At 35.1% G+C, this 16,420-nt stretch overlaps 1 protein-coding gene across 12 annotated transcripts in view; it reads left to right on the forward strand.

Moving 5' to 3' along the window:
• LOC129243152 (palmitoyltransferase app) overlaps window positions 1-16,420 on the forward strand; it is a 51,496-nt gene that overhangs the window by 11,531 nt on the left and 23,545 nt on the right. For all 12 annotated transcript variants that reach the window (XM_054880326.1, XM_054880331.1, XM_054880325.1 and 9 more), the window contains 4 exons: window positions 6,341-7,240; window positions 15,772-15,932; window positions 16,000-16,184; window positions 16,297-16,408. In XM_054880326.1, coding sequence (XP_054736301.1) covers window positions 7,053-7,240; window positions 15,772-15,932; window positions 16,000-16,184; window positions 16,297-16,408 — 646 coding nt within the window. In that variant the 5' untranslated portion in view covers window positions 6,341-7,052. The remainder of the gene's footprint in view (window positions 1-6,340; window positions 7,241-15,771; window positions 15,933-15,999; window positions 16,185-16,296; window positions 16,409-16,420) is intronic.

Consider the following 16,420-nt stretch of genomic DNA (forward strand, 5'->3'; position numbering starts at 1 on the left):
TTCCTGTTTTGAGATATTTAATGAGTTGCGTTAGGACGAGTTAAAAAATATTTTTATATTATGCGACATTTTACTTTATAATTTTCTTAGTCTTGATTAATGGAAATTTATAATCAATATGAAATTTTGTATGAATTTCATACGAAAATGTTGTTTTTAAAGCATTAATTGACTTAGACCATTTCCAAAATTAATTGAATGCCATATAAATGACTTAAAACCATAAAGAACTATGAGTTTTATTTGAAACAATAAACGGATGTATGATAGTAAACACATAATATCTTTATGTTTTCCTTCCTTTACTGGCCTATTTTCGTATATTTTTGGTCTTCCTCTTTTAGGCGAAAGCTCCAAAAGGCGGAAGTTGGAATCATCTAAACTAGTTTTTTAAAACATTTTACATATAAGGTTTATTTTTCAGGATGCAATGGATGCTTATTGAATTTTCAGCCAATAAGTAAGTTGCTTTTTTATTTTCAATCCTATCAAACCGAAATCACGCATATTCGGTAAAAAGAAATGACCCGATACCAAAAACTTGTTGACTACCGTTTCAATATTACCATATTATTATTTGACTGAGCAATTTTCATCCATTTTAATGCTACTTTAATGTTACGATTTGTTCCTCCATATGCGCTAAAAAGCATGATACTACTTCGTGTGTACCTTTTGGTGCTGTAGTTTCATCCCATACATACATCTTGACATTGTCATTATGGAAATTCTGGAAGCCCAAGTTATAAACGTACAGATTTTGCTTATAATAGGGTAACGATACAGACAGTTTAAGGTACGGAAGTGCTTTTTGCAAATCAAACGAGAATCCATAGTACGAGTATTCGCTGGAATTTTCTTTGGCTTTTTTCTGGTCCTCTACAGTTCCTAGACAGGTTCCTAGCTGTTTCGGCATTTTGTAAATGCACATGATGACTTTCTCTAAGATGTAATTTATGTTCCCCAGGCATGCTTGGATTTTTCCATTCAGTAAATATAAATTATATGTAATTTCTTCAAATTTTTGACCTAGACCATTTTCATATTTAAAACTAAACGAATTCCGTATAACGTTGAAATTACATCCACTATCTAAAGGTTTAATTTTGACGATATCGTGAAAATTACATTAAATATATGTACATATGTATATAATAATGTGGATGGGAAATACTCGTAAGTGATAAACTAATTTTTTTGAAATTATGACGTAGACCACTTTCATAATTATGGGCACAATTAATTTATCATTTTGGAAATCTGTTTTAAAGCCCGGCGGTATCCGTTACATTTTCACATGAACAAAAAGCATTGGGTTATCATGACCATAATTTTCGGCACAATTGTATAACTGTTGTTTAAAGCAACCATGCCGACTTAGCATGACAGCATTCCCATGGCGTTGTACGTTATCGGAATGACTCGGGTTTTTCCCGACCAAGGGCTGCCGCCCCAGTAAACTAGCCCTGTCTAATGAACAGTAGTATCACTTAGCAATCGGTGCTGTGTTAACAGAACAACTAAAATTTGTATTGACCTAGGACTGTAACTTCAGCAGCTTTATGGAGAATTTTGTATGCTGTTACAAAAACAACAAAAACTTAGCAGTTCGGTAGTATGGAAGTCCGCTTCGCCTTGAGATCTGTTAGACACAACTTCGATGTTGGGGATGAGCCGAAATGCGAAGAACCCTGATATTCGCAATTGTATGTATATATTATATTTACATACATATGTACGCTCACATGAATATAGATACGAAATTACTACCATGCACGCGTGCAACTGTAACGGTGACCGTAATTTTTAACTCATTGCCCGATTCGTTGAAAAGATGTTTGTTCTGTAATCACGGCGGGTATTGCATTTCAGCTGACATGTCATCGCATGCATGTGACAGTACAACAACATGCAACACAACAAAATATTGCACATGACACTTCATAGAATTGCCCTTGTTTCGGTCGTCGCACAGTGTTTCGTCTAGTAGAAACCAAGTGGACAAAATCATTTTTAATCTATTTTGTATTTATGTATATCGGCAAGTTAATTATCAAAAATGGTAACTAAGTTATTCCTCTTAACCCTTTCTACTCCAAAGTTGTCTCTAAGTAATATTTCTCACTATTTGGGTCTCTTAAAACTCGACACGCACGAAAACTAAAGTAATGTGGAATTCGGAATAAATTAAAAATTAAAAATTTGATATTCCAACTTTATGGTGACACTGTTAAGAATAAATTAAAGAAATACGTTGTGGACGTGAGGTAATGCTTCTTTCTGGCATTATTAGGAACACTTATGCTCCCTATGTCTCTAGCAACGTTTCTCTTTCCTGCAGCGCGCGTAGCTATATCTGTGCTCTAAATGATGCCTCGTCAATATTTTTGGATCGTTCTCGCATTATAACCTGAAAATTACGTGAAAGAGCGCGGCGTTGTGCTTGAAATTGATTTTCCTGATTCAATCAATCTACTTTATGCCTTATCAAAAGACGCTCTTTTAACATTCCTACAGCAACCAACTCTTCAGCTTGTACAATGAATATATAAAACATATAAAATTATAGAAAGGAGTAGTAGAGCTTTAGCCTGCTTACAACCGGGTTTCTGCTTCACGAAAGCTTCAAAACTAAAAAAAAATCGTTTATATGGAGAATCTAACATTATTTTGCTCTACTATTACACAAAATTCATATTATATAAACCATTGGCGCTTACTTTCAGAAATAATGCCAATCTTGTACTATTTTTATTAAATTATTAAGTTTCACAATTTTATTTAGTTGAAATGCAGAGAGGCGTCGTGACACGATTGACTGATTTATTTGAATAATTTGTATTTATATTTATTTAGGTGAACTTACTCACCATGGTGCTAAATATACATAAATGGTAGAAACTCATGATTTGAGGTGTTGTCCAATTCCTATTTTTGAACTTTAAAACATGACTCTTGCGCTCGTAGCTTGACACTGTGCGTCGAGTGGAGCAAAACATTTTACCAAACTACTCAACAAAAATTTACGAGTTTGGTTTATTTTTTTATGTGCATACAGAATGTATACATAAGTATGTACGTATGCAAGCCTGTATTAGAAGTAAATTTTCTTAAAAGCTCCATAAGCAAAGGTCACATTTGTGGAAATTGAATATGAAATATTTGTTTGTGCGGATATACGTATGTATGTATTATGTCAAAGTAATGCAATCTACCGCAATATTTTGCTGGCTTATTTCATTAGGCTATCTGGAGAATTTGTACAAATCCATTCATCAACGTATTTACGAATATAAACAACTATTAAGTGTAACAACAAAGAATGTCCTATATTTGTTATTATTTTTTCTTATTTGGTTAGTGCGTCTATTCAAGTGAGCCAATAAATCAAGCACAGTATTACAGCTGCTTTAGTTTTACTGAATTATCAGAAACCCGTGTGTTACTAGATCAAATACGGTTGCTTTAATAACAATTTTCTTTTCAAAAAATTATTACTTTTAATCAAGTGAACCGGACTGTATAACAATGATGGGTTTTCCAACTGTTATGTTTCAGCAGTTGTCAAATATTCAGTAAGGTTCATAACTTCATCATGCGTCGTTTAGCACTTGCCGAATATGTGGAAATTATTAAAAAGTTTTATCAAAACTCTAGTTCAGCGGAGATTTGGATTTCGGCCAAAAAATCCTCTTCTCAGACGAGGCCTATTTATGGCTCAGCAGCTATGTATGTCAACAACCACAAAGACTAACTGAAGAGCTCCAACTTCCCCGCGAGTCCCGCGTAACCTTGGCACAATTACGTTCTGGATACTGTAGCAGGTTAAACGTCTTTTTATCCAGAATCGACCCCGACATACTAAACATATGTCCAGCATGTGAAGGCACCCCGCACGACACTAACCACTTCTTTACATGCCCCATCAAACCCTCTCATCCAACACCCCTCTCCCTCTGGACCCAACCTGTCTGACAGGGCAAAGCTACTGATACAACAACAATAACTAACTGTTTGGTGTAGTTTATGGCATGGGGGCATCCTGGGTCCTTATTTCTTTCGAATAGAGCAAATAGACACTGTCGCCGTCAATGGTTTTCGGTATTGAACTATGTTAACCAACCTTCTGTAGTCAGAGCTCGACAACATCGATTTACATACATACATATCTACAAATTTTATAATAACTTCTATTTCCTATCGTTCTTATCTGGTCACCCAGTAATATAGGTGGTGTACAATCAATTAACCCAAAATCAAGTATACGCTGAATTGGCTGGAACGTCACTTTTAACAGTTATAATTTATAGTGAATAGGCATTTAAACAACGATGTCTTCACCCATTCAACGGATCTCTGAGCTCTTTGTATGAAGCAGAGATGTACAGTATGCAAAGTTCGTATTAGTACACCCTCTTACAAATAAAAATACCACGTATATTTTCAAATTTACTTTAAAGCAATTGATTTCAATCGTAGTGCGGTATTGTATAATTCATAAAAAAATAGAATAATAACAAAAAATCCGAAACATTTGCATAGAATTGAAAAAAATAGCTTTAGTAGCAGTGTAGCTATAATATTTCTACTGCAGGAAAAATTCGTATTAGCAGACTTAGTATGCGTTAAATTTGTAAACAATTTGTTGGTATTTACCGTTATTTTCGAAACGATTATGTTAAACATTCAATGTTTAACCTTGGGCAGTTGCGTTTTAGTAGCCATTTGTTGAAGTTTGCGGAGTTAGTTTGCAATGTCGCCTAAAGTAAGTGAATTATCAAACGAAACCAGGAGATTAATAATAAATATGAACAAAAACGGAAAGTCTTTACGCGAAATTGCGAGAACATTGCAGAAAAGTGTGTCTACAATATAAAACGTAGTCAAAATTTATAGAGACAGTGGAAGGATTTACAAAAAGCTTCGAAATGTGAACAGGGCAAAGCTTGGACAGAGGCACAAGACTTATTTGAAACGCCTTATCAGGAAAGATCCCACCGTCAGTGGAGTTTCACTAGCTGCAGAACTAGAAAAATACTTTTCTATCAAAATTACACCTCAAACAGTGCGCAATTATGTAAAAAAATTGGGATTTAGAAGCAGAACTGCGGTTAGAAAACCGTGTGTAAGCTCAGTCAATAGAAGAAAGCGTGTTATATTCGCCAGGCAATATTTAAACAAAAATATGCGGTTTTGGAAAAGGGTAATTTTTTCGGACGAGTGTAAATTTAATATAAAAATGTCCGATGGAGGCATAAAAATTTGGAGATAGTGTAATACTAGCCTTCAAAAACGAAATCTGCAGCCTTCTTTCAAGCACGGTGGTGGTTCTCTGATGGTATGGGGATGTTTCGGGGCAAACGGAATAGGAAAGTTGCATTTTATTGATGGAACTATGACTGCGAGGCAATATATTGATATTTTAAAAAAGAATCTACGCAAAAGTGCCAAAAAATTGGGTTGCAAAAAAAAATTTATATTCCAACAAGATAACGACCCTAAGCACACGGCGTTGGATACAAGGTTATGGATCCTTTAAAACTGTCCAAATTATCTAAAAACACCATCACAAAACCCGGATATTAATCCCATAGAAAATTTATGGTCGATTTTCAAAAAGCAACTGAAACATCATCAAAAAAGGAACCGAGAACATTTAAAAAAAAGTCCTCAAATCAGAGTGGAAGAATATTTCTCCAAATCTCACAAAAAAATTGGTGGAATCTATGCCGAAGAGATTGTCTGCTGTTCTAAGGCAACGAGTTTTGCTTCTGTGAAAAGTGTTAATTTTTTTCTTTCTTATTTTTTTTTGCAATTCAATACACTTTGTGAGCGGTTTTGTTATTTGGCCTTATTTTAGTTAATTATCTATAAAATAAAACGGTTTCAAGCATTTGTTTTAAAATTAATTTGAAAATATACCTGTTTTTTTTATTTATAAGGGGGTGTACTAATACGATTTTTGCATACTGTAGCTGGGATGAGGGAAAGGAAATAAAAATCCTGTGTTGGGCAGTAGTGGAGATTCCATATTTATAGTTTTATTTATGTACGCTCATTCTCTACGACTATATATGATATTTACTTTATACATTAAAGAATTGCTAACTGTGAATATATATTTTAACTATAAGTAGAGCAGGAAAAAATTGATATTAGAAAAATATACGCGAACTTTTTGCTCTCACACATCTGATTGTGTAATAGGCCTTGCAACTTCATTGGACCTTTAACCATATAAAAATAATATAATTATGCTTGTGACTTATTTTTCCATATCCATATACATATATACTATAAATGTATACCTGCATATGCAATAATATTATATATTTTACAGGAAATATGAAATGCATCTTTACGATATAGAAGTCAATTAGAATGGCCAAAAGAAAATGGTGCAAAGAAAAAAGAGGTGAATTGAACAGATGCTTTTTGGTTTTAAAATAGGAGCAATTTAACGAATAGCCGCTTTCTTATAATGTTCTGCCGTCCAAACTGGCAATGGCGAAATAAGGAAGCGAAAATAAGGGCTAGAGCAAAATGGAAGCGAAAAGAACAACAAAAAGATTGAAATGCGAAAATGAGTTACAAATAATACTAAATAAAATCGTAAAATGATATTTTGATTGCCAGTGAAGATATCTAATGTTAATCGAAATAATAATTATAGAAAGCGATTCAAATTGACGATAAAGCTGCTAGAAAACCTGTGAGAATTTTATAACCGATGCGCTAACGGAATATTGCATCACACTTGCAGTGTTGTATTTAAAAATATAGACAATAAAAGTGATGGCTCTTTGCAAAAGCTGAGATCGATGTAGTTTGTCCAACTAATTCATTAAATATCGAAAATAAACAGAGGAAGACCACTAAAACTACCATCGGCCTTTACTTATTTTAATATAAGAATAAAATTTGGCTTGTTTCCGCAAAAGTATTTCGGTGATTAGCGAGCATTTTTAACGGCCTAGTATCTCGAACATTTTCCATTACGCACCAAAAGAAGTAATTGGTGGAACTTGAAGGCGTCAACAACAGCTGTATCAATGAATCTGCTGTGCTGCTGTTGCGGTAACATGGCACCAAACACGAGGATAACTCGCAAATGGGAGCTATTTGCTGGGCGCAATAAGTTTTACTGCGATGGATTGTTGATGTCCGCACCACACACAGGAGTTTTCTACTTAACTTGCATTCTGATTACGGGCACCAGCGCACTATTTTTTGCATTTGAGTGAGTAAAACTGATTATTCTTTCCATTTTTTGTGAATATTTTTATGCCCTAAATCCTCTTATTTATTTGCCCTCAATATCGTTCTTTGAGCAGGTTATAGGCTTATTTTTATTTTGAAAGATTGCTCTCCACGTGGCCTGTCGTCGAAATATTCCTAAAAGACTTGATGATTTATTCAATACAAGTATTATACAACTCGAAATATTAAAAAAAATGCTTATCGTTTTGACCCAAAATTATGACGACAGAGCTAATCTTGGAACATTTTTATAAGCTGCACATATACAGTTGTCTTTGGAACTTTATAGCTTTTCTTATTGACATTTCGCAAAATTGGTGCACTTTTGAATGAAAGAAACTTATTCGATTTTTTACAAAAAAAAAAATATATAAATGGTTTATAACAAAGAAAATTTACATGAAATAATAAAACAGCTATCAATATAACCGCCGTAGCCGAATGGTTTGTGCATGATTATCATTCGGTAGGGTCCGGGTTGGAAATCCAATGTGAACATGAAACATCAGTTGATAGAAAAAGTTAAACAGCTGTGAACATGAAAATATCAGTACCCTTAAACAAAATTGTTTTTAAAGTAATTTTTTCCCCTATAAATCATACAAAAGAAAATTTCAATACCAAATATCTACCAAGGGTTAAGGATTTCAGATGTGTAGAGTTTATCTGAATAAATCTTCCCTGCAGGACGATCGTAGAATTGTAATGGTATATGGATATTTCTTATTTTATGATGCAGGACTCATACACAAAGGACTCCAATATTTATGTGGAATTAATGTAGAATGTTGCAGGGAGGAAATGCCAATAAAATGGGTATAGCAGCACATGAGTCGGACCCAACAAGGATTGGTTTCGCGCAAATAAAATTAAGGATATGGAATAGCCAACTCAATCCTCCGATCACAACCCTATAGAAAATCTGTGGGGGGACTTAAAGAGTGGTATACAATGCCAACAATTAATAACTTTGGGAAATTGTTACACATACGTGGGTCAAGATTCCAAAGCAGCGATGTGAGCGATGGGTGGACTCAATGGCCAGCCGTTGTGCTGCCGTAATAAAAAAGTCGGGGAATTGAACTTAATATTAGTTACAACTTTGTACTGCAAATTTTGTCAATGCAGCTTTTTTCTAATTTTTTTTATAAAATTGGTCAGAATGTGTTAATTATATGACCACTGCTATTTTAATGTCCACCTTGAATTTCTTCCTTTTATTATGAAAATTTTAGTTTTTCGTTATTGAATTGATTTAAATAATTTAAATACGTGTTCAGCTAAAGAATAGAATAATGTTTCAAAATTATATTAAAAATTTTCTGATTACATCATCGATAAAAATGTTGTTAAAAAAATACTGTTATTTCCGTGTCGCAACTGTATAAGTACAGCTTTGAAATTTAGTCATTAAGGGGGACCCTCATTTATCGGGTCAAAAAAATCGATTTTTTGGAAATAATTTTAATCTATTCTACAACTATTTAAGAATATACTTTCAAAATTTCAAGTCGATATCTGTATTTTTGAAGGAGTGACAAAATTTTTAACAGGACGCGACGGGTGGCCTGATCGCCTGTATCCAAAACTTTAAACGCGTTTTTCTCGAAACATCATTTTTCGATTTTGTGTACACAATTGAGAACGCTGTATTGAACCAATCAGGCTTTACAATAGCTCATTTTAAAGATAATTAAATTGTTTTCAATGTGACATTAAGTGTTTTTAAAAAAAAAAAGATTTTCATATTTTTTTGTAATTTTAAAGTCAATTTTTATGCATGAAAAATCACTTTTAACATAAAACTGGGTAAAAAATATCAATTTCGACATTTTTTTTTTAAATCAAAATGTCACATCGAAGGTATTTTCCTAAAGTTTTAAAAAAAATTTGGTTTTTTTATTTCAGAAAAAAATTCAGAGCGCTAGAATGTACACAGATAGAATGAGGTGCCATGGACGAGGTGTATATTTCCATACTTAAAATGTTTTTTTTCTTCTCCGAAAATTTTTGTAGACAGTCAAGACATTTATTAAAGTACTTTAGGAATTACAAAACGTTTGAAGTTATTTTACCTGAGAAAAAAATTCCCAAAAATGATGCATTTTTCGACCGTCTAAATGAGGGTCCCCCCTTAAGAGGCTTACTATCCTACGTGCCTGTAAGAGAGCTTTAGGTAAGACCTAGGGAATTATACTGCATTGACTTTATATTGCAGTTGTCACGCATATTCTTTTATATGGAAATGTTGTCTGGCGTTATGCTATGCCGAAAAATACCTATTCTAATATATTGAGTAACGTGCAAAGACCAGCGGAATTAGCAATATGAAAACTAGCATGAAAAACTACGCCATCCATGGCTTTGGACATCATGTTACATCTGCCTCACAATGGAAGACTGTCATGCAGGGACATTCAACCATCTTAGGCTCCTATACGATTGTGATTATCACTCTCCTATTCTCTGCTTCGAAAGGAATTTCTCAGTGAAAATCCCTTCTAGACTGGAATGACTTGAAGAAGATCCATCACCCAACACCCAGGTCTACACGGAAATATCTTAAATGGATACCGGTGTAGGATCAGGGTTATATTGCGAAGAGCTTCCATTATCGCCAATCTCTTAATGTGATGACTAAACAGTATCGATTTATCTTATTCTGGGTTCCAGGCCACAGAGATATATGATGGAACTGAAGGACTGACCAAATTGCAAGAGAAGGTACCTGTATGCCAAACATATATAAATTTATGGGGGTACTCTCACAACTTCTAAGCATCTTGTTTTCGACGCACTAATCAATTCTGTGAATCAAAGATGGATTAGTGTCAATGCCAGTGAAATTGCAACGCAAACATGGCCAAGGCTAAATTAACGTCTATCCAAGAATATAAAATTGAGTAGACTTCAAATTAGGACCTTAGTAGGGGCCGTCGCAGGACATTGCCTCATAGAAAATCACGCAAGGCGGTTAGGCGTTTACATGCATGATTTCTGTCGTACCTGGAGGAATGAGGAGGAGTTTGAAACAATTCAACACCTTTTTTGAACATGCCCGGCTCTAGCCAGAAGCAGGAACCGCTATTTAAGATCCTATTTCTTAATGAATATGGATGATCCATACATTTAGGGAATAACCTTTTACGCTTTGTGGTCTAAGTGGCATCGCTGTTCCTGTGTGCGATGCGGCTGCCAAACCTACCTGCCTACCTACTACCCTACATAAATGAACGACTCAGATACAACAATTAATATCATAATCATTAATCAAGAAATATAAATAAATTTCGCCTAGTAATGGTAAGATCTGAATGATGGAAATAAAGAATATATGAATTATTAAATAGAATAAAGGAATGCAGTAACGATTTTAAGTTTAAAATGTCAATAGGTGATTACTGCCAATCACTACCAAATTACACAAGTACTAGAGGTTTTGCAATCGCGTACGTACATTTAAGTGCGAAAATTAATACATACTATATGTACACCTGCTGGAAAGCATTGGGCCAGTGAAAACTTTATTGGCTCTACAAGTAATACTCTTATGCAGTATCTACTTAGTACTTACTCAACTACCTACTAGTCTAATTTGGAAATATCAACCACATCAGCAATCATTAATAAGGAGCCGTTGATTTTATAAAAAAAAAAACGAGAAACAGGCTGAATTAATCATTGCATCAAATTCACCAAAATGTCAATAAATTCTGCTATAATGTTTAAATTCCTTTGTATATACTTATATTTATATATGTATGCATAAACTCTGTATTTTTAGATTTGACACCAAGTTTTAATGCCTTGTTTTTATAGATTAGATAATAATCTTTATTTTGATTTTTTTACCTTTATATCTATATATTTGATAGCGATAAATATAGAATTAATAGCCGCATGAATGTAGCCAGCGAATCCGAAATAGGTATGAAATTTAATGGGGCTTTTTAATTGAAAGATGATCATAAATAATTTAAATGAATACTTCGAATAATTTTGTTTCTAAAAGGCTTTTGATTGAAAAAGTAACTAACTTTTTTATCGATTGCCTACGAAGTGTGCCTAAATTAAGTTTCGGTAATTTAATTTAAACTCGGGAAGTATTGTAATTTGAGTGCTTTATAATAAAACGCATCTCTGTTCTAAAAAGTGGGGATATGAAAGGACATTTAAAGATGTTAGAAGACTTTCGACATAATCCTATTCTTTATAGAGTTGTTACATTATCACCCAAATCCATTTTCTTCAGGAACTTTCAAGTTCTTATTAATAAACGTACGTCCTGGAGAAATAATTCAACCGGCTTCAAACCTGGCGCCCAGATATGATTTACTACTGTGCCGAAATTAGAAGATGGTAGAACGTGCCTCGAATTGGTGCTGAGCCTTTCTGGGCAGAGAAATTCTGATAAGCTATTTTCACTCATCAGAGTTGTTGTTGTTGTAGCAGCAATACTAAACCCTGTCCGTGTAGTGTAAATCACCGGTCGTCTTCGGCTTATTCGTCTAAAGGCAGACCCAGGAAACTTGCTATTTCGACAGGTTGGCTCCAGAGGGAGAGGGGTGTTAGATGAGTGCGTTTGGTGGGGCATGTGAAAAGGTGGATAGTGTCGCGCGGGGTGCTTTTACATGCAGGAAAATGTTTAGTATATCGGAGTCGATTCTGGATAGGTAGGAGTTTAGCCTGCTACAGTATCGGGATAGCTGGAGATCTTCATCTTCTATGAGTGGTGGTTGCACTCGGATAACGGCAACGGGAATTTAAGAAGGTGGTAAGTGTCTTCCGATGAATGTCGTTTATAATCTGTCTAAACACTGTCCGGTCTAGTAGTTGTCGATTTCTTTTGTCCGGGATCTACTCAGCGTAATTTAAGAGGTGTATATTGACGAGCCTGGGAGGCGGTTCATGTTCAAGCAGGTGTCTGCATGGGTGAGAGTAATTCTGGTAACGTAAACCCACCTGTCATGGGAACGAATCTCTTTTGGTAGCCTCTGCCGTCACTTTGAATGCGGAAAACCAAATCCATATACTCATTTTCACATTGCTACTAAAACAAATTACTTTCGAAAACAAGCTGCATAAAAGCACACCGAATGTGTCAGTTAGGCATGTTTTCATTGCTCCTGTTATACTTGACACAGATGAGACGGTATAATCTGTTTAGCTCATTTGACGCATGAGCGCAGTTTTCGATGGCTTAATAGGGCTTGTTCCAAGCGGTTCTCATTTGTTCCATTGCTCTGAGAAAAAATTAACTAGGACTAATCGGTCTGTATGACTTAGGTAATTGTTTGAATTTTTCCCTACCTTTGGAATAAATACACTCTTTAAGTATATATCCTTTCGTAATTATCTATAACGTGCTTTATATAGTCTAGACAGATTTAAGCTGCTAACTTATGTTGACAAATTCCCGGGACATAATTGCTCCACCTCTTATGAGAGACATAAGAATCTTATTCATATTTATGTTGAATAATTCTCTCGACGGCCGCCGCAGCCCAATGAGTTAGTGCGTAACTACCATTCGGAAGACGTAAGTTCGAATCTCCGTGAACCACCAAAATGAAGAAAAAGTTTTCCAATACCTCCGAGTGTATTTCTGCCATGAAAAAGCAAGACGCGCGCCACAAATAGGAGGAGGACTTCGCCAAACACCCAAAAAGGGTGGAAGCGCCAATTATATATGTACGAGTATATATACGTATACAGTTCTCTTGAATGTTCCTAATGCCTTAAGGGGGTGGTAGGGTTTAGCGCTAAAAAAAAACACTTTTTTTTTAATTTTTTACAGAAATATGGCTTAAGATACTTTAATAAAATCAGTCGCATGTTATTGTACATCTTTTCAATAAGTTTTTAAAAAATATTAATAATAAAATATTGACAAATAAGCCCATGACAGAGTTTTTTTGCAGATATGTTTTTCGAGAGGTGCTCTGCGGTGCCAATCGGCATTCGTCGTAGAATCATCTGAAACTAAAAAAGTCGAATTTTTCAGTTAAAGTATGACGTAATGCTCCCCCCCCATTAATAAAATTTTCATTTTTGTAGTTTTGGTGGCAAAAAAACGTAAAACGAGAATTTTTTCGCCATATTTGTAAGTGAAAAACAACCTTAAAAAAAAAAAAATAAAAAAAAAACAGTGGGAGGGGGGGAGGTATTTTTGATTTTGAAAACGTGTGCCAAATTTGAAAAGAATCGGTTGAATAGTTTCGGAGTTGTGATTAGCACCGACTTTTAAGAAGTCGTTTCGGGAAAAACGCGTTTGAATAAATGATGCTTCGCATTCGAGGTAGAGTGCCTACAAAGGCTATAACTTTGAGAGTTCTGCTCCGATCCACTTAAAATTTTGACTCAACATTCTTGAAATGATTTACTATAAGATGAGTGAAGAAAAAAAATTTCGATTTTGTGACCCTACCCCTTAATGTCTCGGTTATGATAAGATTCTTGTATGGTGTGATTTTTGTTCGAGAGAGGGCTCTACTTTTCAATTGTTTTCCGAAGATAGGATTTGTCGGCAAGAGTTCGTCTCATTTTCGATTGATCTTAAGACTCACAATTTTAATGGTTTTTATGATGTTTCCTAACTGGACACAGATCTTAACAACTTCAAAGTCTTAACGGCCAAGAATAAAGTGTGATTCAATACGCGTGATCCAGTCTTGGTGTGTTGCCGAGAGGTTCTTTGCGCTAACCTCGTTCATCACTAGACTAATCTCTTTTAGATGAGTAAAGCTGTGCTGTTGGTATTGCTTAATTTCATCCAGCCTTACAATTTACTAAGGAGTGGATCCTTATATAACCATTGGTGAAGTCGATTAGCTTCTCTCCGTTTTCGGGGATATTTTTCGACAATTGGGCCAAATGTGGCTTCTTTACCTCTCCTAGAGTTGGAGTTACCAATTCCAATCGTCTAATATCATAGCGCGGGCAGAACTAGGCTTCGAAATATGTAAAAAGATGTGAATTGCTTGAGCTTAGCCATATGATCGCATTAGGAGCCACAAACTCTTAGATGGGAAACTGTGTTAGCGGTTAGCTAAAATGAAGCTTAATTCAAAAAAATTAATAGCGTAGATTTTAGATCATTAAGTTTTGACCTTACGTAATCTGAGAGAGGGAAGGGAATCGGGTGTACCACATCTGCGAGTTTATAATTGTTTGATGTCGCATTATAGGACTCAACGATCCATCAGAAATTGGCGCGAGAATGATTAAAAAATAAATAAATAAATAATTGGCGCGTACACTTCTGTTAGGTGTTTGACCGAGCTCCTCCTCCTATTTGTGGTGTGCGTCTTGATGTTGTTCCACAAATGGAGGGACCTACAGTTTCAAGCCGACTCCGAACGGCAGATATTTTTATGAGGAGCTTTTTCATGGCAGAAATACACTCGGAGGTTTGCTATTGCCTGCCGAGGGGCGAACGCTATTAAAAAAATGTTTTTATTAATTTTTCTTTCACCGAGATTCGAACCAACGACCTCTCTGTGAATTCCGAATGGTAATCACGCACCAACCCATTCGGCTACGGCGGCCGCGAGAATGATTAAATTGCTAAAAAAATGAAGTGTCAAAAGTGAAATTGACGTGCGAGTAATCGTTGCCAATTTCTTAAATTAAGTTAGTCTGGACTCACTGAGTTTTTATGAATAATCAAATAAAAGCAGGTTTAATATACCTCTGGAAATGTACATGCAGATGTGTACCAATGTGAGAGGCAAAATTTTCCAATGAGATTCCAATTACTTTGAAATAGGTAGTGGGGCCTGCTTACAGGTTGAAAAATACTTTCTTTTGTGAATGGCCCAGCCAGGGCCAAATAGATACATGCATACATACTTGTATAATACGCATAAGCAGCGTGCTCCTTAGAGACACTAAAACAAATTATTAGCTGTAATTGTAGTGCGAGTGTGTTTGGCTGCACCAAATCGCATGTGCTTCGCCATTGTTTTTATGTATGTATTATCCTTTCACTTCTTTTGTACAATTTTGCATGAATCGCGCTGATGCAGGCTTTTGAATAGGTGCCTCCCAATGATTTCTGATTTAGAAAGGCGTGCATGTGACGGTAATACCTACACACTGAAATTAGAATGAATGTGCATTCATTTATATTTACATATTTATTTGTAATATGTGACTAAACATGATGTGCACGCACACATACACACGTGTCTGTTTCAATTGTTCATTGAGTAAAAGCATTGTGGCTTTTTTTATAGAAAAAGTGTGACGAATATTTTTTTTACTAGTACCGCCAAATAAAATACATGGCATGAGATCTATGATATGTGTATGTGTATTTAAATGTATGTGTGTATGCACGTGTTCGCGTGTTAACACCATTTTAAAACGTGTTCGCATTGTTGCTGTTGTGTTGGAGCAAACTCGATGGTGGATAGAATTCTTTGTTTTTGTTTTGATAAAGAAAAATGACACATTTTTCCATCCATATTTTTCTTCTATAAATGTTTAATCTATTTTGTTAAATTCCAGTTGCCCGTTCCTTGCTACACGTATAAATCCTATTATTCCTATTGTTGGTGCAGTGCTTTACTTCTTTACAATGAGTTCCTTGCTACGAACAACCTTTACAGACCCTGGTGTTATACCCCGTGCATCTCACGACGAGGCTGCCTACATAGAAAAACAAATTGGTAGACATTTTGAAATACTTCTTTGAACACTATTTTCTGACAATAAGTTTATGCTTTTTTTTTACAGAAGTGCCAAATTCGCTGAATAGCCCTACATATCGGCCTCCGCCACGTACTAAAGAAGTCCTTGTTAAAGGGCAAACAGTGAAACTAAAATATTGTTTTACTTGTAAAATTTTCAGACCCCCGCGAGCGTCTCATTGTAGTTTATGTGACAATTGCGTTGATCGCTTTGACCATCATTGTCCTTGGGTGAGTATCTGCTATTAATTAGTTCTATCTAACTACCTAATCTTAATACCTGCGTGCATCTATTCGATATTTGACGATTAATTTTATGTATATACTCGTATTTTGTTCTCAGGTTGGCAACTGCGTGGGGAAGAGAAACTATCGTTTTTTTTACTTATTTCTAGTCTCGTTAGCATTTTTAGCTGTATTTATATTCTCATGCTCTGTGACTCATTTAGTTTTATGTAAGTATCCTT

This window comes from Anastrepha obliqua, chromosome 3 (assembly GCF_027943255.1).
Source record: "Anastrepha obliqua isolate idAnaObli1 chromosome 3, idAnaObli1_1.0, whole genome shotgun sequence".
Classification (NCBI taxonomy): domain Eukaryota; kingdom Metazoa; phylum Arthropoda; class Insecta; order Diptera; family Tephritidae; genus Anastrepha; species Anastrepha obliqua.